Source organism: Diachasma alloeum, unplaced genomic scaffold (assembly GCF_001412515.2).
Source record: "Diachasma alloeum isolate Michigan unplaced genomic scaffold, Dall2.0 Dall_scaffold_00364, whole genome shotgun sequence".
Taxonomy (NCBI): Eukaryota; Metazoa; Arthropoda; class Insecta; order Hymenoptera; family Braconidae; genus Diachasma; species Diachasma alloeum.
In genome coordinates this window covers 915,030-942,691 of record NW_021680503.1, presented here as the reverse complement: position 1 = coordinate 942,691, position 27,662 = coordinate 915,030, and the positions used below count along the sequence as shown (strand labels likewise).

General features: G+C 35.2%; 4 protein-coding genes across 7 annotated transcripts; 2 read left to right on the top strand and 2 right to left on the bottom strand.

Annotated features, from left to right (window-relative positions):
* LOC107041391 (collagen type IV alpha-3-binding protein) lies at positions 1-8,741 on the top strand. Its single transcript, XM_015261926.2, has 7 exons — positions 1-773; positions 2,126-2,245; positions 2,511-3,026; positions 6,077-6,244; positions 7,223-7,654; positions 7,925-8,057; positions 8,129-8,741. The coding sequence occupies exons 1-7, from the start codon at positions 513-515 to the stop codon at positions 8,254-8,256; spliced, it is 1,758 nt and encodes a 585-aa protein (XP_015117412.1). The 5' UTR covers positions 1-512; the 3' UTR covers positions 8,257-8,741.
* On the bottom strand, positions 8,528-12,816 carry LOC107041392 (actin-related protein 2). 4 transcript variants are annotated; one of them, XM_015261927.2, is made up of 9 exons: positions 12,406-12,816; positions 12,193-12,303; positions 11,867-11,884; positions 11,623-11,640; positions 11,284-11,363; positions 10,550-10,685; positions 10,112-10,471; positions 9,467-9,745; positions 8,528-9,402 (listed from the first exon to the last, which is right to left on the bottom strand). In XM_015261927.2, the coding sequence occupies exons 1-9, from the start codon at positions 12,451-12,453 to the stop codon at positions 9,229-9,231; spliced, it is 1,224 nt and encodes a 407-aa protein (XP_015117413.1). In that variant the 5' UTR covers positions 12,454-12,816; the 3' UTR covers positions 8,528-9,228. The 4 variants fall into 4 exon arrangements, with proteins under 4 accessions (XP_015117413.1, XP_015117414.1, XP_015117415.1 ...); XM_015261928.2 differs by lacking the exon at positions 11,623-11,640 and having other exon boundaries at positions 12,406-12,815; XM_015261929.2 differs by lacking the exon at positions 11,867-11,884 and having other exon boundaries at positions 12,406-12,815.
* On the top strand, positions 12,736-23,816 carry LOC107041390 (vacuolar protein sorting-associated protein 18 homolog). The gene is made up of 15 exons (XM_015261925.2): positions 12,736-12,893; positions 13,363-13,522; positions 14,360-14,701; positions 15,187-15,363; positions 15,508-15,555; positions 15,716-15,905; positions 15,977-16,098; positions 18,726-19,058; positions 20,087-20,812; positions 21,078-21,213; positions 21,290-21,511; positions 21,586-21,737; positions 22,766-22,863; positions 22,940-23,251; positions 23,327-23,816. Exons 2-15 carry the CDS (start codon positions 13,442-13,444, stop codon positions 23,388-23,390), a joined length of 3,003 nt encoding a protein of 1,000 aa, XP_015117411.1. The 5' UTR covers positions 12,736-12,893; positions 13,363-13,441; the 3' UTR covers positions 23,391-23,816.
* LOC107041393 (DNA-3-methyladenine glycosylase) lies at positions 23,547-27,662 on the bottom strand. The gene is made up of 5 exons (XM_015261931.2): positions 26,820-27,662; positions 26,229-26,370; positions 25,730-25,924; positions 25,453-25,662; positions 23,547-24,513 (listed from the first exon to the last, which is right to left on the bottom strand). The coding sequence occupies exons 1-5, from the start codon at positions 26,925-26,927 to the stop codon at positions 24,110-24,112; spliced, it is 1,059 nt and encodes a 352-aa protein (XP_015117417.1). The 5' UTR covers positions 26,928-27,662; the 3' UTR covers positions 23,547-24,109.

Sequence of the window (27,662 nt, the reverse complement as noted above, 5' to 3'; positions counted from 1 at the left end):
ATGCGTCTTGACGCATCAAGTGTCGTAGTTAATTATTTACTCCTCGAAAGAACTAAAAAATGAACCAGTGAAAATCTCTTTCTCAAGGAAAATCATGACTCCCGAGGATTTCTGATAGTTGAAGAGCATTTTTTTAATGAATTCAGTGCTAAATTTCGTCGTTTCGAGTGTCCACTCACCCATCGAATGATTGATACCAGTGTTTTTCGCTGTAATGCACACACCATAAACACGTAAATTGGTCCTTGAATCATATGATACAGCAAATTGAATGGTTTGAGGAGACGAGAAGAGTCTGACAAATGGGCGGAGTTTAGTCAATTTTTGTCTTGACAATTCCAAATCATCAGAATTGAATGTTGTTGTCGTTGGTGTGAGTCACGGTGATGAGACAATTGTCATTAAAAAACTGAGGGTGACTTGGTGAAGGCTGTTTTACTCCTAGAATCTGGAGTAGTTGTCGCTGTCAGGTAGCTTACGCGAGGTGAATACTGAGTTGGGAAGTGATCAGGATGGCCAGTTGTGCGAGCAACGGGGAGGACGCGGAGATGGTGGAGATCGGGGTCGATGGGGATGATGTGGATGAGGAAGAGTCGGATGGTGTCACTGTACCGGAGCTGCAGGGGACGCTGTCCAAGTGGACGAACTACATTCATGGGTGGCAGATACGGTTCATTGTTTTGAAGGATGGCACGTTGTCCTATTACAAGTCGGAGCAGGACAGTGGGTTCGGGTGTCGGGGCTCCATCAGTCTTTACAAGGCTGATATCAAGGTATTAACGAGATTTTTTTGGATTTTGGGAAGGCCCACATGAACGAAATATTTTTGTTAGGGGAAGGTAGGGTAAAACGGACACGTTTGATTTTTTTTTAAATATTCATGACGTGTTGAATTGTTTACGAAATGGAATCATTTTATTTTTCAATTGAAAAACAATGATTCCTCTTTGTGATGAGCTTAGACTGAGCTCAATTGATAAATCTGTTTCTGAGTTATGAATTCATTTCTACTTTTTAAGGGAGAGTAGTTCATTCAACAATTTACAGCCGTTTGTTTTTAATTCAAGAATATTTTATTTTAGAATTGAAGAAATTGGAATGAATTCTAAAATTGTCAAATTGATTTTTTAAATTCTAGTTAGGATGTATTTTTTCTCGTGTATTGTGTTTTCGAATTAAAAACATTTTACTTTTTAATGAAGAAAACTGAAATTTCAAGTCAGTAATATTTTATTATTTTAATATTCAATTTTGGAATTGAAAAAAAATATCAATTTAATATGGTTTCGGCTATCGGGGCCAATCAGTTTTTACAAAGCTGATATCAAGGAATTAACGAGATTTATTTGTATTCTGAGAAGTGCCACATGAACGAAATATTTATTGCTGAAGACATTCTCATCTATATTTTCAGGGAGAATACTTCATTTTAAAATTTACAACCGTTTATTTGTAATTCAAGAATATTTCATTTTGGAATTGAAGAAATGTAAATAAATCCAAAAATTGTCAAATTGATTTTCAAAATTGTAGTTGCGATGTATTTTTTCCGTGTATTGTATTTTCGAATTTAAAAAATTGTACTTTTTAATTAAGAAAACTTAAACTTCAAGTCAATAACATTTTATTATTTCAATATTCAATTTCGGAATTGAAAAAAATATGAATGTAATGGTAGTTCGAGTGTCGCGGCGCCATCAGTCTTTACAAAGCTGATATCAAGGTATTAACGAGAGTTATCTGTATTGTAACACGTCGTTTCACACTAACGAAACCATATTTTTTACGAGAATATTTTTATTTTTGTCATTGCAAAGACATTTCTGCACGAACATTCATTCCTGAATTTAAAAATCCGTTTTTGAATGAGGAATACTTGATTCTTGAATCAAGAATATTTCATATTTCATGAAAAATTGACGTAAAAATTGTCCAATTGACTTTTCGAATTTTCATTCTATCGAGAATAGTTTTCCTTCGTGTATCAATGCGCATCAATTGACTCATTAGAATTCTAATCAGTATTGTTCAAATGCCTCAACAAATCCTCCTTAATTCCCGTAGCGGAAGGCTTTCGAGTGGGAATTATTATTCTGATAATTTTGCATATTATTTTTAACTCCAGGGTCATGAGTTTGACGAGTGTCGATTTGACGTGTCAGTGAATGATTGTCTGGTGTGGTATCTCAGAGCAAATTCTCCGGAGGAGAAGCAACGCTGGGTTGACGTATTAAAATCGTACAAAGTGAGCATTACGACAAATCGCTATAGAAATAAGAGAGAGTGGGGTCAAACCGAGCGTCTTTGATCGTTAATAACTCGAGAATGGCAGAGTGGAATTTCCGGATTTTTTTGTCATTTTCAAGATATATTTTCAAGCTTCAAAATGACAGCTGATTTATTCGAATTGTATCACTGGGTCATGAGATATTTACAATTGAAGACAGTTTTATCCTATTCCTCCGTGTTGGCAAATGCATTTCAGAACTGAATTTAAAATTTAACAATAGGCTGAATCAGGATATGGAAGTGAGAACAGTTTAAAACGTCACGGAAGTACAGTCTCCCTGATATCGAATACTCAGTCCACGACGAGTGGTGGAAGTTTCAGCAAACGTATCTCGCGAAGTTTGAAGGAAAAGCTGAATGAACTGGAGACATTCAAAGACATCCTGAGCCAGCAAGTTGATACACTCCAAAAATACTTCGATAATTGCGCTGAAAATGCGAAGAATTCGGGGAAAACTGATAGAAACGACTCGTTCGATCCAGCCCTGCAGTCGGTGGATTTTAAGGGCGAGGCTATCACGTTCAAGGCGACCAGTGAAGGAGTGCTAGCGACCCTCCAGCACTGCGTGGAGCTGATGAATCAACGTGAAGACGCGTGGCGGAGGAAACTGGAGAAAGAGACAGAGAAGAAACGAAAGATGCAGGAGTTGTATAGGGCACTGAAGGAGCAGGTGAACGCGCAGAAGGGGGACACTACTAGGCCCAGGGTGGTCATCCATGGTGGCCCTGATTACGAGGTAAACCTTCACAATTATCACGATTTTTCCATTTGACGGAGACTCTGAGGGAATGCGTAATTTGTCTAGGTGGACCTTGAATTAAATCTTCATTGTTGTCGCATATTTTCAACTCCATTTCAGTAGCCGAGCGGTAAACCGGGTTCAGTCGAAAAATGTGAATTTTACAGGAGAGCCGAAAAACTGATAGAGACTGTCCTTTTGTGAATTTAATCAAACTCAGGCACGGATTTCGTTCAAGATCGAGAGAGATTTTAGCACAATAAGTTGTCACTTCTGCAGACCATTTTTTAACCATTTTTAACGAATTAGCTCGGATTGTTTTCCACACTCGAAGAGTTAAGTCGACTTAGTGCTGCGGATTTTCCCCTCCAACCGAGTTATGTCGACTTAAACCGCCACTCAATAAAAAAAATCGATTGAGACATTATCAGACAGATGGATTTAATTAATTTTCCTTTATTATAGAGTCATAATGAAATTCTATAGTCGGTAAAATGGAAAAGCTAAAAATCCAATTCTTTAATTCAGACTACTCCAATTTGAGAAGAGTATTAAGAATACCCATTGAATCCATATAAAACGAGCTAAGGCGGCTTAGCTCATTTTTAAATGATTTTTTTCGGGTTATGTCGACTCAGCTCCTCTGAAATGGATTTTTCCCAAAATTGTGACTTAACCCGTTTTATTTCGTTCCGAAAAAGGCGTTAAATATATTTGAAGCTAAAGTCGTTCATGCGGCATTTGCATCATACCCTCAAGAGTCGATTTTAATTGGGAATGTGAAAATGCGTATTTTAAGGAGGAACATTTTTTTATTCAGAAATAAAATGCATTGCTAATTTTTTTAATATAGACATTTTTATTCGTTGGAATTCTTTCCGAAATTTCTAGTTGGATATCAGAGCGTCTATTTGTGCCCCATTTCCCCCTGGGTCATCGAACATTCTGCAATAATATCATTATTCAAACTTTGAGAGTTTAAATTTGATTCTTTTGAAAACAGAATGAAATTGATTTTGAATTTTTGGGAAATATTTAATAAATGTAAACAACTGCAGTTTTTGAAGATGAGCTTTTGTAAATAATTTATAAACAATTGATTCTCGGAATTATATGTCCCTTTAAATCCCCACAGTTAGAATTTTTTTGAAAATTAAACAATAATTGCACTTGAATTCTCAATGTTGTGAATTTGAATTAAATTTAAAATCAAATCGTTCATGGATTCTCGCATTCAGATTGGAAATTCAGGATAATTGGATTTTTCATGTTAGATTACTGACATTTCCATGACATCGAGATCTTTCAAATTCATTGCGGAAATTGAACATAACATTCAACAGAGTTTTCAGTGGATTGAAAATTCACGAAAATTGTTGTTTGAATTTTCAGATTATTTAATAATTTTCATTATCATTTCAGTAGTGAAGCGGTAAACCGAGTTAAGTCGATTTTGACTATTAGCCAGTTTTTGCTGAATATCTCGGAATCAAAGAGAGAGCAAAATTTTTCTCATGACTTTTTTTATAACGCTCTATTGGCTCTACAAACAAGGTCATGACAAAAATCTTTCTATCTCTTTTAGATCCCGAGATATTCGTCAAAAACTAGCCAATAGTAAAAATCGACTTAACCCGGTTTACCGCTTCGCTACTGATTTGCACCTGAAAATTTCCATTCCATTGAGTACAAATACATGAATATTTCGTGTGAATGCGTGATTTTTAAAAATTTCAAGGTTTTCTACTCGAAATTTCAGAAGTAAAGTTCGAACGGTGTAGGCATTAAAATTTTTAATCGTTTATAAATACGACGAAAACAATCCATTGTATGCTTAGATTTCACGTAAACTCGGAGAGAATAACAATTCCTTCCCCTGACCCACCTCTCAAACCTAGATTTTGAATGAAATACCTCAACTACTATTAACATTCCGGGAGGATTACCAATATGACGAAAACTACACTTTATAACCGCATTATGCAACTAATTGGATAACAATGTTACAAAATTCTGGGTACGCGTGACCTTGCAATGCAAGACGTTTCGATTTCTCATTTGACATTCTCCTCTGTTTGGAGAAAGGGGAATGACAGATGGATCCCAAAATTTCTATCGGCTCCGCATTTCCGAGATAGAAATCAAATACCGAGAATTTTGCCCCCGGAGAAAATTTTTGGGATGGGCCATTTCCATAAATTCCTCATTTCCAGAAATGATCGAAGACTGTACTGGTCGTACCATGTCCAAACAGTTTATGCAACGCGTGGTCCCACAACTGTGAGCTACTCATTCTCCATAAATTAAGATTACGCAAGTATATAACGACTGGGCTCTAGTAAACATAGCGATAGTGTATTCAGTTTATCAGTTGAGTTCGGTGGATCGAAGTCTCGTGAGACATCCACACGAGACAATCCCCTCGCGAATAATTTTAATTGCTCGTAACTATGGGGAGGATTAGGCTGAGATCAAAACCTGTTGTCGTAGTGAGTGAAAAAAATTAGCACAGAGAAAAAAAATTATTTTCAGGAATTATTTTCATGTCACTGGCTTTTGGGAATCTATCAGCAATTATTGGTGATACTAGACACTGATGAGAATGACTTTGATCATCAGCGATTTCTATCAGTGACATTTGATAATATATTTCTAAAAGTTAGATAGGAATTCAGAGCGAAGTGGTAAACCGGGATAAATCGATTTTGACTTTTGATAAATATCTTGGAATCTAAGAGAGATAGCAAAATTTTCCTCATCACCTTTTTTGTGAAACTCATTTGGCTCTACAAAAAAGGTCATGATAACAAAATTCCTATCTGTTTTAGATTCCGAGATATTCGTCAAAAAATCCAATAGTAAAAATCGACTTGACCCGGTTTACCGCTTCGCTACTGAATTCCTGAAAATTGGGGACATTTCCCTGAAAATTAAAACATTTTTATTTCTGTGATGTACGCGAAAAAAGAGATAATCGCAAAGAAAAATACAGAGGAATATTAATATTCAAACAATATTAATATTCATTTTTGAATTTAATTCTGAAGGAAGGCCCACATAGTGCTCTGTGTGACGAGGAGTTCTACGATGCTGTCGAGACGGGATTGGATAAGATTGATGAGGACAATCAATTGCGAGATCGTCTCAAGAAGAAGTCAGTGTCCGTTGCGTTGAGTCCAGTGACACCAGCTAAAAGTCATAAACTGTGGCCTGAGGTAAGACCATGGCTCTCTTGCATGAAATGCTTAAATATGAAAATTGGATAAAAACATTGAACACGTATTTCTTTCGATTGCAGAGTATTTTTTTAAACAACTTTATTTTACCTATAGACTAAAAATATTCGTTCAAAAACATTTTTTAATGTGCAAACACATTTTTTCATTTTGAAGAATGATAAAACACGAAGAAATTACACTGAGAGAAAAACAAACACGTTGTCAAACAAGTCTTGTTTGGACCAACAAAATCGCTAGTTGAAAATTGCCAAAAAGGAATTTGTTTGGTTCGAATGTGGAAGTTTCAAACATGAATAATTGCTCTGCTTTCGACAGCAACGAAATATTTGGCTCAAGAGGCGGATAATTCACACCAGACGGTGCCTTTTCAGAATGAAAATATCTCATACAGAAGAATATTTATCAACAAATATTTTATCCCTAAGTTACAAGATTGCTATGATATCATTATTATTGTTTCATTTAAGGGTTCATTTCTTGTCTGTGATTATTAGACAATCGAAACGAAAAACTACTATCCCCTGTTTCGCATAAAACAGAGATTTTTCGGGAGCAAAATACGTATGGGAGTATCGAATAATGAAGGAGTAGTGCTAGAAATAACATTTGCGTGTACAGAGAATGCAATTTTTTTTGAACTAGTAAATCTATTTTGGCGTCCAAAATTTTTCATTCCGGCGCACTCTCCGCATGTTTGGCCCAATAAAAATCCTTTTTTGATCATTTTCAAAAAACTATTTTCTTGGCACAAGTAAGACTTGTTTGAGAACGATTGTACACTGATTCTCAGTGTACAATCAATTGAGGAAACGTCTGTACGATGTCGTCACAATTCCCTCATATCCAGCAGTAAAAAAATTTTCTGCAAATTGAAAATAACAATTAAGTATCAGAATTGGCTAATTACCAAAATGTGCATTAATTCATGAATGAATTCCCAATTTTCTCCATTAGATCGAGAAAGTAACCCTCCAGCAACTGCACTACGCCCGTTTGGGAGTGGGTGGTGCAGGTGGCTGGCAATTATTCGCCGAGGACGGTGAGATGAAGATGTACAGGCGCGAGGAGGAGGCAGATGGTCTCGTAGTGGACCCCCTGAAGGCTTGCCACATGGTGAAGGGTGTGACGGCACGAGAAGTCTGCGAGATCTTCTTCAGTCCGGAGTACAGAAGTGGCTGGGAGGCCACCCTCGAGGACATGACTGTTGTCGAGACAATTGCCAGTGATACATTAGTCTTTCTCCAGACGCATAAGAGAATTTGGCCGGCTAGCCAGCGCGACGCTCTGTTCTGGTCTCACATGCGGAGTGTAGCTGACAGTGAGGATCAGGATGCCGCTGATTTGTGGATTGTTTGTAATCATAGCACGGAGCATCCTCAATATCCGGTAAATAATTAATTTTTTTATGGGATTTGAATAAAACCAATTGGTTAATTAATTAAAAATTATTAATTAATTAATCATTAATTCTTAATTAACTATTAATGATAAATTAATTATTATTAATGAATTATTAATAACAATAATTTATTAATTGATTAATAATGATTCACATAATGTTTAATTAATTAAATAATTGTTATTAATTAATTCATTATTTAATCAATTTAAAAAATGCAAAATTATTTTAAGAAAATTGATCAATTTTTTTTGCAGCCAAATTCTGGAAAATGTGTCAGGGTCTACTTGACAGTCTGCCTAGTCTGTCAAACATTCATTGATCCACCGAAAGATCCAAAGAACATACGTCGAGAAGATCTGACATGTAAAATTACATACTGCTCTGTTGGTAAGTATCCATTGTTTTTATACTCTAGAGGGTTTAAGGAGATAATTAATGGTATTAATTTTCAATTGAAGTTAATCCTGGTGGTTGGGCACCAGCTGCAGTCCTCCGTGCTGTGTACAAGCGTGAGTATCCAAAATTCCTGAAACGCTTCACCAATTTCTGCATCGATCAATGCAAAGACAAACCAATTATGTTTTAACTAAAACCATTAAGCTACGTTATTTCGTATTTTTTCATCGTTTCCTCGATTAATGAGCATTATACTTCAATCTGCAATTTTTACTCATCTGTCGCTATATAAATGTAAATTTTGTCACAAATTGTGTGAAAGAGAAAGATGAAACTTGTACAAAATGAACAAGAAAAAGAGTAAATAACAATGAAGATGAAAATTCATTGAGAATCATTATCCATTGTTACATTCTGCCAGTTATAATTGTATTCGCCTCTGTATAATACGGGAAAAAAAATACAATTTATATTGTTACTTTTATTTATACAATGAAAAAGAAAATGTGGAAAGAGAATTGTGTAAAATTGTGAGCAAATAATGAATGAAACTTAATAAAGACTGTTCTAGATTTATGCTATTACGAAAAATTAATTAAAAATATACATATAATATTGCTTAGTTCTGACAGTGCGATCCTGCCTAATTGAAAATAAATGGACATTTTGAGCTCATTCTGTATTTAATTATTCAATTAAAGGTAAAATAATCATTACTGTAACAAAAATGGAATTTTCACGTTTTAAAACAAATATTGAATGAAAATGCACGTTATTTACACAACGCTGAAGAGCGCAATAAGTTTATCTACTCCTCTCACAAGAGTCTCTAATTGAAGTAATGAATTTTCACTCGAACTGACAATCATCTCAGTGAATTGACATTATTAAAGTACGATTAATTCTAGTTGAATGAATAAGTTAATTGCACATTTAATAGAAGATTGAATTTGATTCCCCTGTTCACACGCAAAATACAAAACATGTACAAAAAAATGTAAAAAAGTCGCACTCTAATCTAGCTCTGCCAACTCGTGAGGATGATATCGATGAGAATGAAAATTCATCCCCAATAAATTTTTTGTTGGGAGATCTCTCTCGTGGGTCCCCGCGAATTCTTTTGGCTGCATTCGTCGTTTTCCAAAGAATTGAATTTCCCTATTTATTTCGAATCGTAATTGTCCAATTGTTTCAACACACTCAGTCCCTTCTCCTGGTAATCCTCTCTCGTGATCCAAAATGAGTCTCGATTTCTTGTCAACTCTGCTAGGACAGCTCCACCCATGAAGACGAGGTCTTTACGCCTGGGTGAATCTTCGATCTTAATTTTGAATTTCTGCAGGAGAAAATAGTCATTAGTTTAATCGCGAATGATGGAGTGATTGAATTTAGTTGATTACCCCTAGTTTGGACGTGTCGTTCTTCAACACTCGTTCAAGATACAGCTGTTTTATTTCCCTCTCGAGCCTCGAGGGCAGTCCTGGGTACATCGTACTGCCCCCACTCAACACAATGTGCTTGTATAATTCACTCCTCATGTCAATTTCTGCGGATTGAATGGTATTGAATACTAGTTCTGCGATCCCTGGAGCTTCTACGTTTATTAAATGTGGTTGGAAGAGAGCTTCAGGAGCGGAAAAACGCTCACCACCGACTTTAATTACTCGACCGTCAGGCAGCTAGAGATTAAAACAATTCAAGAATTAATTATGCAATACATTAAATAATTGAATTTTTCTTTTGGCTCTTTTGTTAATTTATGAGAATATAATTTTATAAATATTGAGATTATAGTTTACTAATATCAAGACAAACAAGTTGATAAATAACCAAAATTGAACAAGTGATTCAAAAATTATTTAATCGATCAATTCATTTCTTCTTTTGTCTTCTGGGTAATTTTATTCCCACGAAATTCTGTTTCAAGTCCTCTCCAAACATAAAATTTTATGATGATAGAATAACAAAAAGCCACAAGAACTCTTTAATTGTCTGATTAATTTAATGGAAAAGACCATTAGTTAATTAATTTTAATGTAACTTACAGTATAAGATTCTACAAGAACAGTAGTCTCAACCGCCAGTTTCTCCTCAGTCTCGATGTTATACCCAATATAACACAATTTTTCTTTCAGCATCCTAACAGTTTCGAAATCAGCAGAATGATTGAAAGCATAACCCCGCAGCAATAACAACTTAATGAGGTACATTGTGATGTCTCGCCCAGCGATGTCGAGTCTACGAGTCAAGTGCGGTAGCGCGTATTCCTCGTAGACTGGACAGATGTGGGTTACACCGTCTCCAGAGTCCACTACAACTCCACTTATCAGCCCTTGGGCGTAGAGAGTTAGTACTGCCTGCATTGCGATGTAAACCCCTGCAAATTGGTACTTCTCAAACATCATCTGTAAAATTTCATCAGTTAATTCAAAAGAATCCTCCAAGACCTCGTGGTGATATTATTAGTGGGAGGGGGTTAATACTTCAATCATTTTTTCTCGATTTGTTGTTGGATTCATCGGCGGCTCTGTCAGCAATATTTTACACTCTCGTGGATTGATGTTCATCTTCTCAGGGCCAAATGTGTAATCCCACACATGGCACATGTCCTCCCAATTCCTGTAAATATTCTGTTGTTATCATCTCAAATTAACATTGTTGCACTAAATTTTTTTATTTCATAGAATGGTGTAGGAAAATGGAATTAAAAAATTGTTAGACATGTTTTTTGTTTAATTCTCAAAAAGGATGAAGAGTAGAGGGACTTGGAACTTTTTTAATAATCAATCATTTATCAATATTTCACTTCTTCTTATTATTATTGTATAATTTAATTATAGTTAATGAGTTATTGAATTTAGAAAAAAAACGTGTCTAATATTTTTGGTAATACTTTGCGAATTCAAGAGAAAGTCAAGTGTTTAAATTAAATTTAAGGGGGAAAAATCATGAAATTTCAAATTTTTTATCAGCAGGGAGATGAGAATTCCCTAAATTACTTGAATTTTCAGCCGTAAATTACGCTGACATTTCAATTCCTCAAAAATTCAAGAATATTCACCTGAATTTTCCTGATTTCTATCAATTTTCAAAGAGTAATTGCACTGAAATTTACAGTATCCATTGATTTATCCACAAAATTTTCACACTTTTCACTCCATTTTCATTTCCAAAAACAAAATAAATATAAAAAAATTGAACAATCCCCCATTCATACCTGACAATTCCATTTTGCATGGGATAACTGATCTCCAGAAGCGATCGTAGTTTACTCGCTTCATCCCCCACCATCAATTCCTGTTTTCATATCCAAATAAATAAGAATTAAATAAATCCCCAGCAGTAGCATTCCCCAAACATTCCCTCGACACACCACGACAATTCAGTTGCACTAAAAAATATCCAGATGCACACTCTACTTCCATGACAACGACATATATATTTCGATAACTAAAAACGTCAAGCAATTCAATTTTGAGTGTAAATAAAAAAACAATCAAGCGCATGGTTCTGATAAACATTCATATTTTGCTACAGGAGATACGTATTGACTTACAGGCATGTTAAGCACGTCCTATATCGTTGGCAAATTTGTAAAGCACATGAATACGATTAATTATTTAATATAAAATCCGTTACATATCTGATCGGTTGGCTTGGGTACGTGAGTGTGTGCTATTATTATTGGGGGGCTTGATATACTGGAGTTTTGTTAAAAAATCACTTCCTCCTCTCTTTATTCTCGCTTTTATTTAACACGTCTAGCACAAAAGACTATTGGATACTACAAATTGACTTACACGAACGCAAAGTTCTTGCTGAAAACACAATAATACGATTATAAATTTCATTTCCCAAAATGTATCATTTTTATTCTGTTGTCGTGGAAAAAGTTATTCTCACGAATGGAGTAAACCGAGCCTCGTTCAATCCTCAATATCTCCGGACTAAACGATGCGATTCGGACGAGTCAGAGCTCATTTTAAAGCTCGAAAAAATACCTCGAAAATGAAAAGAAAGGAATTTCACTCTACCGTTCTCGAGTTATCGACGATTGAAGGCGCCTCGTTTCACCCACTCTCTCTTAAACGTGAATAAATGATTCTGTTGATGATTTAGCTTTTACCTTCACATCGATGTCCCCGATTTTATTCACCGCTCTGATAATGGGACGTCCCACGATCGATGGAAATATGTGAGCTGGAAAATTAGCACCAGCATATCCACACTTGACAAACTGATGAACAAGGAAAATCCATTTTCATAAATAGTCAGCACAATTGGATAATTATCGCGCTAATGACACATATCGATGATTTGTAGTTGGACATAACCTTACCCCAGTTCCATTATCACAAACAATGACCTTACGCCCTTTGTTGTCCATGGCTGCTCAACAGTAAAATTAAACCCACTGAGATGCTAATGTTGTTGTTGCAACAGAGGTTCGATGATCAATTCCTGTCCAAAGATGACTAATTCTTCAGAAAGGGAAGGGCGTCACCGGCATGGCGCACTGATAACGTTTTCGGAATGATGTTTATCCGGTAATAATTGTCCCCCTGATTCTTCTGACCAGGTGTTTTCGATTGGAGAAAATTTTCAGACGTGAGGGGATGAAGTATTTATTTTCTCCGAAGTTTTGACCTCGACAAACCAAACGCGTTCGACCTGTCACGGTCGGGGGGTCCTCTCCCGTGTCGATGGGCACGAAATGTGAGAGAGAGAAACGAAACTCAGAGCTCCACTGGCGCTTCTCATCTGTTCTCATATCGCTCGAATGACAGATGAAAAGTAGTGGAGTGCATTGACAAGTCTTCGTAGAGGGTGGGTGTCAATTGCATGAGGATTATCAATAAATTGTTGTCTCGTGTGATTAATGGGAATTTCATTGATGAACAACTTGTTTTTATGGGTTTTGGTATTTCAATATTGGAGCAAAATGTGAGGTTATCCCTGTGTTTTTCTCATTTTTCTCGACATCGGGGGGAGGAAGAAATTATTGGACAGGTGGGTCAATGGAACATGTCTTCTGCTGTCAATTATTTATTATTGTTGTTACTTATTTGGGATGAGCTCTGGGGCTGTTAATGGTCATCACGGAATTAATGCGTCGTTAGGGGCAGAACAACTCATCTTTGCAATTATTTTAGGAATTATTTTGAGCTGCGGAGATTGCTAATTCAACATATGTCAACTGCTATCAATTATTTATTGCTATTTTTAATGCTTCATGTCAGTTATTTACTATTATTACTTGTTCTAAATAATTTTCAAGGGGACTTTTTTCTTGCAGACCCTGTTCTTCATGCCTGAACATGAAAAAGTGGCAGATTAATTGATGCTATTGAACGAGTAATTAAAATAAGGAAACAATGACTTCAATATTCGATCAGTACGAGAAAGCCTCTCAGCGTTCCAAGCCATCTGGGCCAGAGCCCATGAGGCCTGATATTGTAAGCCAACTGTCGTCTCTACATAATTTTAATTTCATTCTTTAAGTAATTATTGTTATCACTTCAATTTTATCGCTCGTCCACTCTTTTTATTTAATTTAAACTCTAATTATTTAATTTCAGGCCTAGGTGGATTATCTTTCGAACGTCATCTCGATTGTTTTTCCATCTTCATAATGTAAAATATATCTCACAATTTCTATTGGATTTTACATCACACAGGAGTCCCTGAAAATTATGATTGTACAATTAAAAAAAGGAGAAAAAAAACTGAGCATTTTCGAAGAGCGTTTTTAATAAAGCTTAAGAAATAAGTCCAATGGAGAGGGAAAAGTGAATGCATTACATTGAGAAATGACGACCTAACAGCCATTAGATAGGAGAGGTTGGGGTAAAACGAACACTTTTGACTTTTTTAAAAATGTTGATGAGGTGTTGAAATGTTGATAAAATTGAATATTTTTTTTTCAATACAAAGAACAATTCTTTCCCTTTGTGACGAGCCTGAACCGAGCCTAAACACAATTGATCAATTTGTTTCTGAGGTATGAATAATTTTAAAAACGTCTAAAGTGTCCGTTTTACTCCACCCTCCCCTACATCAAATTATGAATTTGAAATTCCTCCCTATTGGGTCTTTCTCACTTTTTCTCACCGTTTTTTTGACTGTACAATCATATTTTTTAGAGACTCCAGGGCTATGTAAAACTGAATAACCATTGGAGATCATTTCAGATTATGAAAATAATAAAAACAATCAAGACCACGTTCGAAAGATAATCCACCCGGGCCTTCATTATAAATTTGTGGGAAACTCATTCATGATTAAATGTTCAGAGCACAGCAGGTTTCATTCAGATGAAGCTCCAAGACGAAGAGCCCATATTCATAAGGCAGAGAGTGAACTTTCGCCCTCCTGACAATATTCTCCACCTGGCAGTCAGCAGTAATCTCATCATGATTGCCATGGCGAATAACGTTATCCTCAGGATTGACGTCAAGAACCCAGAGAAGAAGGAGGAGATTGATGTGTCCAAGTGCATGCCCCAGATGAAAATGAGTGGATTATTTCTGGATCCACTTGGAAATCACTTATTACTGGCATTGGCACCGAAGAATGGAGAGAATCCCCCCTCTGAATTATTTTATCTCCACAAAACTGCGACGAAATTAAAACCCGTGAGTACTGTTAGACATTTTTTGAAATTTCGTGGAAGATATTATAGTAAATCTCATGAGAGTGACATTGAATCGGATTTAGGTAAAAAAAGAATATGAAATTTTTATTTTTAAGTAGAATTCACGGAAATTCAGGAGTTTTCAGTGAGAGTGAGGTGGAAATTTCACAACTTGATTGAATTTTCAGTGGAACATTAACATTGAAAAACAGAATGACACGAGATTTCAATTTTTCCCTGAATTTTTATGGAAAAATTGCACTGATAAATCAACTATTTGATTGATTTCCAGATCATTTGAACAGAAAATCAATGGAATATTTGAGTTTTCAATGACAAGATTTCTTGAAATTTCAGTGGAACTTGAACACGATCAAAATTTCCGGAATTTAGCATGAAAAATTCAGACGAATTTTTAATAGTGAAGAAATAATGAAATAATGAAATAATGAAAATTGTTGTGAGGAACTACTGACGATTTTCTAGGCTGGGAAATTTCGAGGCCACGAAATAACAGCTGTTGGCTGGAACTTCTCGAATACCTCAGACACAACCACTGGTCCTATTCTACTGGGAACCTCCAAAGGACTCATTTTTGAAACTGAAATTAGTCTTGACGCTGATAAAATTTTTAATACGAGTCTGGAGCAATATTGGAAGCAGGTAGATATCCATAATCACTTCTCTCTGACATTGAAATCATGACGTTAATTCTTTCAAATTTCTTTATGACAATTTGGAAGAGTTGATTGTAGTTTAGGTAATTTAAAAATCATCCTTCATCGCATTATCTGTTACTCCCGAAAGCTTCCTAATTATTTGCCTCTCTACGGAAGTAAAGAGGTAGATGGACTGGTAAGTAGGACAGAATAGCCATTGCATTGTCTCATACCCACACAAGTCATGTGTGGGACACAACTGTAACACGAAGACACGAGAATAGTAGAAAAGAAGAGTGAAGAAAAATTTGTTGAATTAATTAATGAATAAATGAATGCCAATTTTTTATTATCAGGTATTCGATATAGGTGAACACAGTAAACCCCCAATAACTGGTATAGCATTCCACAAGGTTCCATACTCCGATAAATACGTGATAATAGTCACCACGAAGATCCGGATTTATCAGTACATAGGTTCGATAACAAATGCTCAGGAGAAGCCGTTACTCCAGCAAATATTCAGCAGATATTTGAATGTGGAAGGTCAGTTATTGTGCAGAATAAATTTTCAAACTCATAATTCTGTTGTTTCATGTAGATAAACCTCTTTTCAGAACGGTTTAGCCAATTGGAGAGCTCCCTACCATATTCAAGAATGCAATTCTATTATCCGGTACCAAAGGGCTTTCCAAAATCGTTTGGATGGCTGACTGAAACAGGAATACTCTATGCAGAGGTTTGTTTCAAGGAGAAGATGAATGAACGTTTATTTTCTATTTTTGCTTCCGAATGGGGCGTTGTAATCGTGGAAATTCAAGTTTTGGATTTTTTGTGTTGTACCGACCCATTATGATCCAAAAAGTCCGGAAATGCATTTTTTAGACCGTGTCCNGAAAAACAGAATGACACGAGATTTCAATTTTTCCCTGAATTTTTATGGAAAAATTGCACTGATAAATCAACTATTTGATTGATTTCCAGATCATTTGAACAGAAAATCAATGGAATATTTGAGTTTTCAATGACAAGATTTCTTGAAATTTCAGTGGAACTTGAACACGATCAAAATTTCCGGAATTTAGCATGAAAAATTCAGACGAATTTTTAATAGTGAAGAAATAATGAAATAATGAAATAATGAAAATTGTTGTGAGGAACTACTGACGATTTTCTAGGCTGGGAAATTTCGAGGCCACGAAATAACAGCTGTTGGCTGGAACTTCTCGAATACCTCAGACACAACCACTGGTCCTATTCTACTGGGAACCTCCAAAGGACTCATTTTTGAAACTGAAATTAGTCTTGACGCTGATAAAATTTTTAATACGAGTCTGGAGCAATATTGGAAGCAGGTAGATATCCATAATCACTTCTCTCTGACATTGAAATCATGACGTTAATTCTTTCAAATTTCTTTATGACAATTTGGAAGAGTTGATTGTAGTTTAGGTAATTTAAAAATCATCCTTCATCGCATTATCTGTTACTCCCGAAAGCTTCCTAATTATTTGCCTCTCTACGGAAGTAAAGAGGTAGATGGACTGGTAAGTAGGACAGAATAGCCATTGCATTGTCTCATACCCACACAAGTCATGTGTGGGACACAACTGTAACACGAAGACACGAGAATAGTAGAAAAGAAGAGTGAAGAAAAATTTGTTGAATTAATTAATGAATAAATGAATGCCAATTTTTTATTATCAGGTATTCGATATAGGTGAACACAGTAAACCCCCAATAACTGGTATAGCATTCCACAAGGTTCCATACTCCGATAAATACGTGATAATAGTCACCACGAAGATCCGGATTTATCAGTACATAGGTTCGATAACAAATGCTCAGGAGAAGCCGTTACTCCAGCAAATATTCAGCAGATATTTGAATGTGGAAGGTCAGTTATTGTGCAGAATAAATTTTCAAACTCATAATTCTGTTGTTTCATGTAGATAAACCTCTTTTCAGAACGGTTTAGCCAATTGGAGAGCTCCCTACCATATTCAAGAATGCAATTCTATTATCCGGTACCAAAGGGCTTTCCAAAATCGTTTGGATGGCTGACTGAAACAGGAATACTCTATGCAGAGGTTTGTTTCAAGGAGAAGATGAATGAACGTTTATTTTCTATTTTTGCTTCCGAATGGGGCGTTGTAATCGTGGAAATTCAAGTTTTGGATTTTTTGTGTTGTACCGACCCATTATGATCCAAAAAGTCCGGAAATGCATTTTTTAGACCGTGTCCGTTCTTAAATAAAGGTATTGCTAAGCCCTATCCATCGCCATTAATTAAAATTTAATTCATTGATTCATTTTTCAAATTTTCGAATTTTTTCAAAATTCAGTTGTAACACGATAACTAAAAAAAAACTGTTCTAAATTCATTGAATGATGGCTTAAAAAATTCGTTGGGATGTCCTTTTGACCGAGTTCGAAGATGAAAGCGATGGCAATGACCGTTATTTTGATTTTTGTGAAATTTTTCCAAAATTTCGTATTTTTCGAAAATGAGAATTCTGCAGATATCTTTGGATATTGCGCTTCAAATGAATTCAATCATAGCTTAATATGTATGTTTCAATGCGACTATGACGAAGTTAAAAGGTGGTTACAATAACTGTCTCGGTTAATTTCATTTTTGGGATAATTTTTGGAAATGTCGATTTTTTATGAATTCCTCTTAAAGTTAGCTTTCTGGCGGTTCCTTTAAATGTGATGTTTCGAATGCATTCAATTATTTATAAATGAAATTTTTATAAAATAATCAAAGAACGATGAAACAACAATTTTCATCTTTGTGGAAAATTCACTTTCACTAATTATTTGAATGGAAGAAAAATGTTCAAATTGATTCAACTATCATCAAAAAGAATTATTTCGATCTCACTTTGAATGAATAAACTCGTGAGGGATAATAAAAATAATAATAATGATAGAATTTCATTAAGTGGAAAATCTAAAACAATTAGTTGGAAAGAAAATAATTCAATCCAAGAAAATAAAATGGGCTACGGATAATATACAATGGAAAAAATAAGCAAAATGATCATTCGGAAGCATATTACTAATTTATTAATTTCCCACTGGTTTTAAATTTTTAACTCTCTCTTTATTAAAAATTCTTCATTCACTTGGTTTTTAAACACTCCTTTCTGAGTCTTTTTTTCATAAAGAAATTAAACTTGAAGAAAGGAAATAATTAAGATAAATAGGGGAAGGTTCAATTATCAAGAGGCATAAAGAAAATTCTATTCTAACCAATGAGAAAGTGAGGAAAAAAATTATTTTGAAAAAGTCTGGACATAACATCAATAATTACAATTATGAATAAATCATGAAATACAAATTTCCATTTTCTCCTCTCAGGTAAGCCCCAAGGCAGACCCTGACAATGTCCTCGTAAACCAAGTGATGCTCTATTCCCCGGAGACAAGTCTCAGTGGTTCGACAGTGTCGACCTCCCAAAATGCCCCCATAAACTTTATCCTCACGAAATTCCACGCTCTGCTCTTATACTCCGATCACGTCAAAGGAATTTCCCTCCTGAACCAAGAGTTGATTTTCGAGGACGTGTACAACGACACATTTGGAAAACTAGTCAACATCACGAAGGACCCAATGACTGGGGCGATCTGGGCTCACACAGAGCGAGGGCTGTTCAAATACAAAGTAACACGAGAGGAGAGAAACGTATGGCAGGTAATGATAGTAGTAGAACACTTTTATTAGATTTTCTGGGGTCATATGCCCCTAAGGACAAATATTTCATGTTTACCACAGGTCATTTCTCGGGAAGTAGATTGTTTAATTGAAAATTAAATAGTGAGTGATAGGACAAATGAGAACTTCATTCATTTTCTTTCTTCTACTTTTATTTTTGTCGTAATTAATTCACGTACATATTAATTCTGCTTCACAGTTCAATCAGGATAATTTAAGGGGAGGTTAAAAAAAAGTAAAACTTTTTCGTTTTTCGAGAAAAAAAAATTTTTAATACTATTTTCCTCTCCTTAATTGTAGATTTTAAGGCCCGGATTATCTTTCGAACGTGATCTTGTTTGTTTTTTTTATTTTGATAATCTGAAATGATCTCCAATTGCTATTCAGTTTTACATAACCCTGGAGTTTCCAAAAATTATGATTGTACGATCAAAAAAACGTTGAAAAAAAGGTGAACATTTTCAAAGAGCGTTTTTGAATAATATTGAAAAATAAATCCAATAGGAAGGAATTGCAAATTAATAATTTGATGTATCTATTTCTTAATCTTTATTAAAAACGCTCGTTGAAAATGTTTTTTTTGTATTTTTTTTTATTGTACAGTCATAATTTTTAGGGATTCCTGGGTGATGTGAAATCCAATGGAAATTGTCATATATTTTACATTAAGAAGATGGAAAAACAATCGAGATAACGTTCGAAAGATAATCCACCCGGGCCTTAAATGAAATTTATACGTAATATTTGGGCAGGAATTTTTTTTCTTCATATTTTAATAAAAATTTTGATAAACGAATAAATTTGAAAAAGCAACTTTCTCGCATTCTTCATAATTAAGAAACGAAAATTTGTGATCAAGGGGATTTTTCAAAATTTGATTTTTTGCCCTACACAATCGAATCCGCTCAGGCAAATCAGGCGAAAAATAGTGATTTTGAAGTTTTTTTCTTGAAAAACAAAAGATTTGTTCCCGAGATGAACCTCCCCTTAATACTCATTATAATTAGGTGTATATGGAGAAGGGTGAGTTTGAGCTTGCGAAGCAGTACTGCAAGGGAAATCCGGCACACATCGACCAGGTGCTTGTGAAAGAGGCTGAAATGCTGTTCAAAGCGAATGACTACGAGAAAAGTGCATTGATTTACGCTGACACTCACTCCTCCTTTGAGGAGATATCCCTGAAATTCCTGCAGGACTCCCAGATCGAGGCCCTCAAGACCTTCTTAAAGAAGAAATTGGAGGGCCTAAGGCCTCAGGACAAGACTCAGATAACGATGATAGTAGTCTGGGTCGTCGAACTCTTCATGAACCAGCTGGGCGCCCTCAGAGGCGACCAGTCCTCCTACCTCCATAATCCCAAGTACATGGACTTGCAAAAACAATTCGACAGCTTCTTGTGCATTCCAGTCGTGGAGGAGTGCATAAAAAAGAACTTGAGCACCATCTACAACCTCATGGCCAGTCATGGCGATAAAGATAACTTAATTCGCCTAACAATAATGCATCGCAATTACGAGGAAGTTATTCGCCAGCATTTGTACAAGAATAATTATCTCGAGGCACTTGAGGTGCTCAAGAGCCAGGGGAATAGGAATTTATTCTATCAATTTGCTGGGGCACTGCTGCAGGAGTTGCCAAAACCAACTGTTGCTGCTATTATTTCGCAGGGAAGCCAATTGCAACCGTCGAGATTACTACCGGCTTTGGTATCGTGTGATAGTGATGAGAAACATGTGAGTTGATGAGATATTCATTGATTTATTAATTTATCTATTTTTTAAAATCATTCCCTGACTTTTATTCATTTTTATTTTTAATGATTTGATTTCTTTTTTGGTTGATTTCATCATTTCAAATTATGAAATTAAAATTATCAAATTAAAATTGATAATTAATTAATTCCTGATCTCTCAGTTAGTTTTTTCATCATTTGAATTATTGAAAAAAAAAATGTTATGCAAATACTCGATGATAATGTTTTTTTTAAATTTTATTCAGGCGAAAGAGGTGATAAAGTATCTTGAATTCTGTGTTTACAAACAAAGTTGTCCAGATCAAGCAATTCACAATTTATTACTGTCACTCTATGCCAGATACAAACGAGATGAGGTGATGCGTTACATAGGTTCTCAAGGTATGAATGCATAGAACGACAAGTCTGATTATCAGCCCTGATTGGTGAAATACACAATGAAATGTTTCTTTCACAGGTCAAGACATAACGATGGTGCACTACGACGTGCACTACGCCCTGCGTTTATGCCAAGAAAATGGTTTAACCGATGCTTGCGTGCAGCTCTCCGCTTTATTAGGCCTCTGGACTACAGCAGTTGATCTTGCTTTAACCATAGATGTAGATCTGGCTAAAATAATAGCTGCGATGCCATCGCACAACGACAACGAATTGAAGAAAAAATTGTGGTTGAAAATAGGTGATTCTTTGTTTACGTCGAGTAATGAGGGGTTGGATTCAAGGTGTATTTGATGAGAATGGTTTTTTTTTCAGCTGAACATGTTGTTCGAGAACGCGATGACATTCAACAGGCAATGGAATTTTTGCAACAGTGTGATCTGGTCAAAATTGAGGATATTCTACCTTTTTTCTCGGATTTCGTTACGATTGATCATTTCAAGGATGCTATTTGCAATTCTCTACAGGTATGCAACGATTTTTAGCAATGAATAATTGACTGCGGTTTCATGCACTTGGTTTTTGGAATTCTCAATGAAAATGATTAAACATTGTAAAAAATTCAGAGAAACTATTGAAAATTTAACTGAATGTGATGTGTCATTTCTTCAAGATGAAAAGAATAATTTTATTGAATTTCAAAACAAATGAGAAATTGAATGAATTACGGCCCGGGTGTACTATCTTTCGAAAGTTATCTCGATGTTTTTTTTCATCTTTCGTCATCTAAAATTGTCAATTGAGTTCTGCATCATGAAGAAGCTTTGAAAAATTATGAATGAATAATAAAAAAAAGTAGAAAAAATTCTTAATTTTTTCAAAGAGCATTTTTAATTTATATTCAGAATAAGTTGAATAACAAAAAATTGAAAAATGTATCTGATTTACGGTGACAAATGGCGGCCTGTCACCCAATATCATGCAGGGGGAAGACTGATTTCGTAAATCTTTTCCCACACTGCAGAGAGACATTTATTACAGAAAAGGCCCTTTGAAAAAAGTTGTAATATTTTGGAGAATTTTTTAATCACACTTTTATCACATAAAAATGGCAGATGTCTACATACCACTGTTTTGAAAATTGAGATAACTAGTTGTCACTTCCCATGAGGAGTTAGTGTTTTGTTATCCACCATGGAAAATGACAGCTAATAGATCATTTGCCACAGGGAATCAGACATTTGTAATATCCACTTTTTTCCACTCATTTTGAATCTTAATTAAAAACGCTCTTTGAAAAAGTTCAGAATTTTCTCTATTTTTTTTTATCATTCCATCATAATTTTTGGGAATTTCTACATGATGTACCACTCAATTGACAATTGTGGATTACGAAAGATAAAAAAAATCCAGATAACATTCGAAAGATAGTACACTCGGGCCTTAAATTGAATTCAAATTCTTGAAATGGAAAATTCAAATGCCATTGTTCCAATTCTAAAATATCCCTGAAATCATCGATAAGATGTTTAATTATTAATTATTACCTAACCAGGAATACAATCAACACATTCAAGACCTAAAAGAGGAAATGCAGGATGCGACAAAGGCAGCTGAAATAATAAGAAAGGATATCCAGGCATTTCGTACCAGGTGAATCGTCCCCCCCACATCGCACATAGTTAATTGCCCAAAAATGTTAATTCCTGACCTCTCATTATTCACTCAGATGTACGTTTGTCCACGTGAGGGATACGTGCAACTCGTGCGAAGTTCAACTTCTGTTGAGGCCATTCTACGTATTCCCCTGTGGCCATCGATTCCACAGCGATTGCTTGATCGCAGCGTTGACACCGATGCTGTCGATTGAGCAACAAACTAAATTAGCCGATCTCCAGAGGCAGCTCACAGCAGCATCGAAGAAGTCGGAAGACACGACTTCGGTTGGATCAGTTTCTCTATCTACTAAGGATCAAATCAAGGCGGATATCGATAATCTCGTGGCGTCGGAGTGCTTGTACTGCGGAGAATTTATGATCGAGTAATTATATTGTGATTCTTTATATCTGGAAAGTTATACCTCTGAGTGGGTGATTTAGTTATTGTTTTTTTTCAGATCTATTGACAAACCTTTTATCGAGGAGGAGAATTACGAGAGAGTTATGGCTGAGTGGATATAAGTTTATTGAAGTCACGTATAAATAAAGTGAGAAATTGTCCTAAGAGAATGGGTGTATAATGATTCAATGATAATTTTTATAAATTATTTTTGAATTTAATAATAAATGAAATATAAATTGGCTGACGGAGTGGATGGAGAGAAATAAAAATCATTATGCAGTTGATTTATTGACGATGTTTGTCAGATTTATTGACAAACCTTCCATCGAGGAAGAGAATTACCAGAGATTTATGGCTGAGCGGATGTAAGTTTACTAAATGCACGTATAAATGAAGTAAGAAACTGTCCTAAGAGAACGGGTGTATAATGACTCAATGGTAATTTTTATCAATTATTTTTGAATTGAATAATAAATAACAGATAAATATAAATTAGCCGATGTGGAGTGGATGGAGAGCAATAAAAATCTTCATGCAGTTGTTTATTATCTCTAATGACGTTCCCCTCCCATTTCTTATCACGTTTACTTTCTTTCTGGAAGTTTCTACCTCCGTGTGGATGATTTATTGATCAGGTTTTCCAGATTTATTGACGAACCTTCCATCGAGGAAGAGAATTCGAGAGATTTATGGCCGAGTGGCTACAAGTTTATTAAATTCACGTATAAAAAAAGTAAAAAATTGTCTCAATCATAATGGTTATAAATTATTTTTGACTTTAATAATAAATAAAACATAAATGGGCTGACGTGAAGTGAATCGGGTGCAATAAAAATAGTTATTTACTATCACTAACGACGTTCTCTTCCGATTTCTTATCACGTTTACTTACAGAAGAATTTCCATAGATATAAAATCTCAGGGGCTTGTTGGCCCATTCTGCTCCAACACTATCAATCCCTATCCTCGCAGTCTTTATGACTCTCATGTCCTCTCGAGGGTAGTTCGGATCATCCTCTATCCACATTTTTTTCCACGTGCATAGGGAGTATTTGCAGCAATCTCTGTCGATTTGAAATGCTGTACAGAGCTTGGAGGGGCCATTGCATAATTCGTGAAGGCGAAAATCTTTGGTTTTTTTCTCTTTATTTTTCGACTTCTGAAGGGAAAGACGATTCTCCTGCATTTGTTCCATATTTTCTAGGGGCTCGAGAGCTCTCAGAAGAACTGCTGCGCCTTTACCTGAGCAATTCATATTGCAATAGATAATTGATCATTTTTCTTCGCTAATATTTCCATAAAACGAATTTATCTCTGCAATTTAATTTCATTTCGTTGAGTCTATCATTTAGACAGTAGATTAGTTAATCAAGTATTTGATTTAAGGCCCGGGTGTACTATCTTTCGAACGTTATCTCGATGTGTTTTTTCATCTTTCGTCATCTGAAATTGTCAATTAAGTCCTGCATCATGCAGAAGTTTTGAAAAATTATGAATGAAAAAATTGTCATTTTGTTAAAGAGCATTTTTAATTTATATTCAGAATAAGTTGAATAACAAGAAATTGAAAAATGTATCTGATTTACGGTGACAAATGGCGGCCTGTCACCCAATATCATGCAGGGGGAAGACTGATTTCCTAAATCTTTTCCCACACTGCACAGAGACATTTATTACGGAAAAGGCTCTTTGAAAAAAGTTGTAATATTTTGGAGAATTTTTTAATCACACTTTTATCACATAAAAATGGCAGATGACGACATACCACTATTTTGAAAATTGAGATACCTAGCTGTCACTTCCCATGAGGGGTTAGTGTTTTGTTATCCACCATGGAAAATGACAGCTAATAGATCATTTGCCACAGCGAATCAGACATTTGTAATTTCCACTTTTTTCAACTCATTCTGAATCTCAATTAAAAACACTCTTTAAAAAAGTTCAGAATTTTTTATATTTTTTTTTATCACTATATCATAATTTTTGGAAATTTTTACATGATGCACCACTCAATTGACAATTTTGGATTACGAAAGATAAAAAAAATCCAGATAACATTCGAAAGATAGTACACCCGGGTCTTAATGAGTAAAATTCTGCAGAATAAATTGTAAGGCTTAAAATGCTTGTCAATAAAAAAATGGATGAAATTACTCCACTGGCAATAATTTAATTCCTCACCTCCACTCGATATATTAAAGCAGAAATACATTCCATAAGTCATGTACACATAAATCGTCCCAGGAAGCATGTACATGGGAATATTTCTCGGTGTCACACGATTATTAAAAGTGTGAGAGGCAGCATCAATTTTTCCCAAGTAGCTCTCTGTCTCAACAATTCTCCCCCTCAGCACAGATCCATTATCCAACCGACGAACTAATACTTTCCCTAAGGAGAATAATCCCACCTTCAGAATTTTTTTTTCCCACTTTTGCAATGTTTGCACACCTATTACCTAGGAGATTCTGAGCCAACTCTTCGCACGGGGTATCGTAGAACTCGTAATTCAATCTGTTGACACTAATTTCCTTCTCCACATCAGTCTCCGGGGGATCCTCCAGCTGTTTTAATTCTTCTTTCATTGAGTCAAGGTCGACCTTCGCTCTAGTTTTCTTCTTGGCAAGTTCCTTTGGATTCTCTTGTTTATTCACTGCACATACATAATTTCTCGGGATAATTGATATTGAACATGAAAATTTTTCATTGTGAATTTAAAATTATTATTTCTTTGTCATGCTTATCTTGAGATGATACAATGCATTTTTTTTTTAGAATTTGGGTTTATCTTGTATTTGCCCTTAGGGGGTGCTGCATTACCTCAGGGTGTAGATTAAAAGCTCAAATAAATAAATGAATGAATGAATAAATAAATAAATAACTGAATAATTGATGTGCACATAGCGCCCATCATTCGATATTTTTTATATTTAATTTATTACTGAGAATATACTCACGATTTTTTGATAAATTCTCAAAGCTTAATTTACTTTTCGATTTGTTTTGACAGGAATAATCGTTGGGTTCAGTATCAAGAGATGGATTTACTCTTTTCTTTCTGGATTTTTCCTTGGGTATTTCTCGAACAGCTTCATCATTCTGTAATTAATTAATTGAACAGAATGTACAATAAAATATTCAAGAATGATAAATTTCAAGTTAATTTTACAACTGGATCGATTATTATTAAACGAAGACATTTTATAAGTGAACTCTATTATTTAAATAACAAAGAATAAAATAAACAAATAACGATATCAAATATTAATAAACAAATTAAGTAAACAAACAATAATAACGGCATGAAAGAATGAAAATGGGCAACAAATCATAAAACTGAATGGAACTATTGAGAAATAAATAAATAAAGGATGAATTATGTATAACCCATAAATAAAATACCGTTAACAATTTAATTTTGAGCACAATGAGTCACGATTTGACAATAAATTCATTTTTCAAACATTTTACGATCCCATTATCTCTATCCCCCATTAGCATCCATGACAATGCAAAACCTCATAAATAAATTCGATTTTTTTTATTACCCCTGGCTCTTGCGAGAGAACAGTCACAGCAGTCTGATGGCCTGCATTAAGGTTAATGACAGGACACCCGGCGTTCTTAACTCGACGAAAAAGACTCGTTCGTTTCATGGCAGGTGTAATCGTTCGATACTCTGTATGGATTTCGACATTAAATTTACCAGTGGTTCAGGATGGATATATAGTTAGTTAAGGTTTCTGGCTCCGGCTGTTTCGGACTGATGTCCACAGTCTTCCGTCCGTGGATGGATATATATATTATTTACGATATATCGTAATTTCTGGGAGTCAACAGTTGTGTTTATATTCGCGTTATTCGTGGAAATGAATTTGGTTGGGTAGCACGTGAGTGTTATTGGGGCGGTGGGGATGGACGGGAGAGGGAAATGGTGCGTGAGGAAGGGGGAGCATCAGTAGCACGTGCGTGGAACGGTGACAGATGCAGGGGACTATTATTAGGGACGTTCATTCAATTCCGTAAGTCATAAAAATATTATTATTATTGATGGACATAAAATGGACACGTTTGAATTTTTTTCGCAATGTTGAAAATTATCCTTTTTGATTAGCAATTTAATAGGTCATTAATAAAAGTTAGTAACAGAAGTGTCCATTTTACTCCACTTGTCCCTGTACACAATTTTATTTATTTATTTATTGCTGTATACAGACCAAACAGCCCACAGGGCAATTATAGGGTCAAAGGACACATTAGGTACTTACAGAATACCAGTTTCAAGAATAAATTGAGGGGAGACTACCATGAGTTTTAAAAGTGTGGGATATTGGAGTGAGATTTCTCATGCATTGAAAAACGATTATATATATGCCTAAAAATAAATAATC

Bases quoted from the DNA above. Each gene is read 5' to 3' on its own strand.
- LOC107041391 (XM_015261926.2), top strand. From the start codon at position 513: ATGGCCAGTTGTGCGAGCAACGGGGAGGACGCGGAGATGGTGGAGATC. The intron at 6,245-7,222 runs GTAAGACCATGG...TTTCTCCATTAG, and splicing joins GTCATAAACTGTGGCCTGAG to ATCGAGAAAGTAACCCTCCA. The intron at 7,655-7,924 runs GTAAATAATTAA...TTTTTTTTGCAG, and splicing joins CGGAGCATCCTCAATATCCG to CCAAATTCTGGAAAATGTGT.
- LOC107041392 (XM_015261927.2), bottom strand. From the start codon at position 12,453: ATGGACAACAAAGGGCGTAAGGTCATTGTTTGTGATAATGGAACTGGG. The intron at 10,686-11,283 runs GTATGAATGGGG...GAATATTTACAG, and splicing joins ATGCAAAATGGAATTGTCAG to GAATTGGGAGGACATGTGCC. The intron at 10,472-10,549 runs GTATTAACCCCC...GAAATTTTACAG, and splicing joins ATCGAGAAAAAATGATTGAA to ATGATGTTTGAGAAGTACCA.
- LOC107041390 (XM_015261925.2), top strand. From the start codon at position 13,442: ATGACTTCAATATTCGATCAGTACGAGAAAGCCTCTCAGCGTTCCAAG. The intron at 15,906-15,976 runs GTCAGTTATTGT...ACCTCTTTTCAG, and splicing joins CAGATATTTGAATGTGGAAG to AACGGTTTAGCCAATTGGAG. The intron at 21,738-22,765 runs GTATGCAACGAT...TTACCTAACCAG, and splicing joins CTATTTGCAATTCTCTACAG to GAATACAATCAACACATTCA.
- LOC107041393 (XM_015261931.2), bottom strand. From the start codon at position 26,927: ATGAAACGAACGAGTCTTTTTCGTCGAGTTAAGAACGCCGGGTGTCCT. The intron at 26,371-26,819 runs GTAATAAAAAAA...AATTAATTACAG, and splicing joins TTCTCTCGCAAGAGCCAGGG to AATGATGAAGCTGTTCGAGA. The intron at 24,514-25,452 runs GTGAGGAATTAA...TGAATTGCTCAG, and splicing joins CTTTAATATATCGAGTGGAG to GTAAAGGCGCAGCAGTTCTT.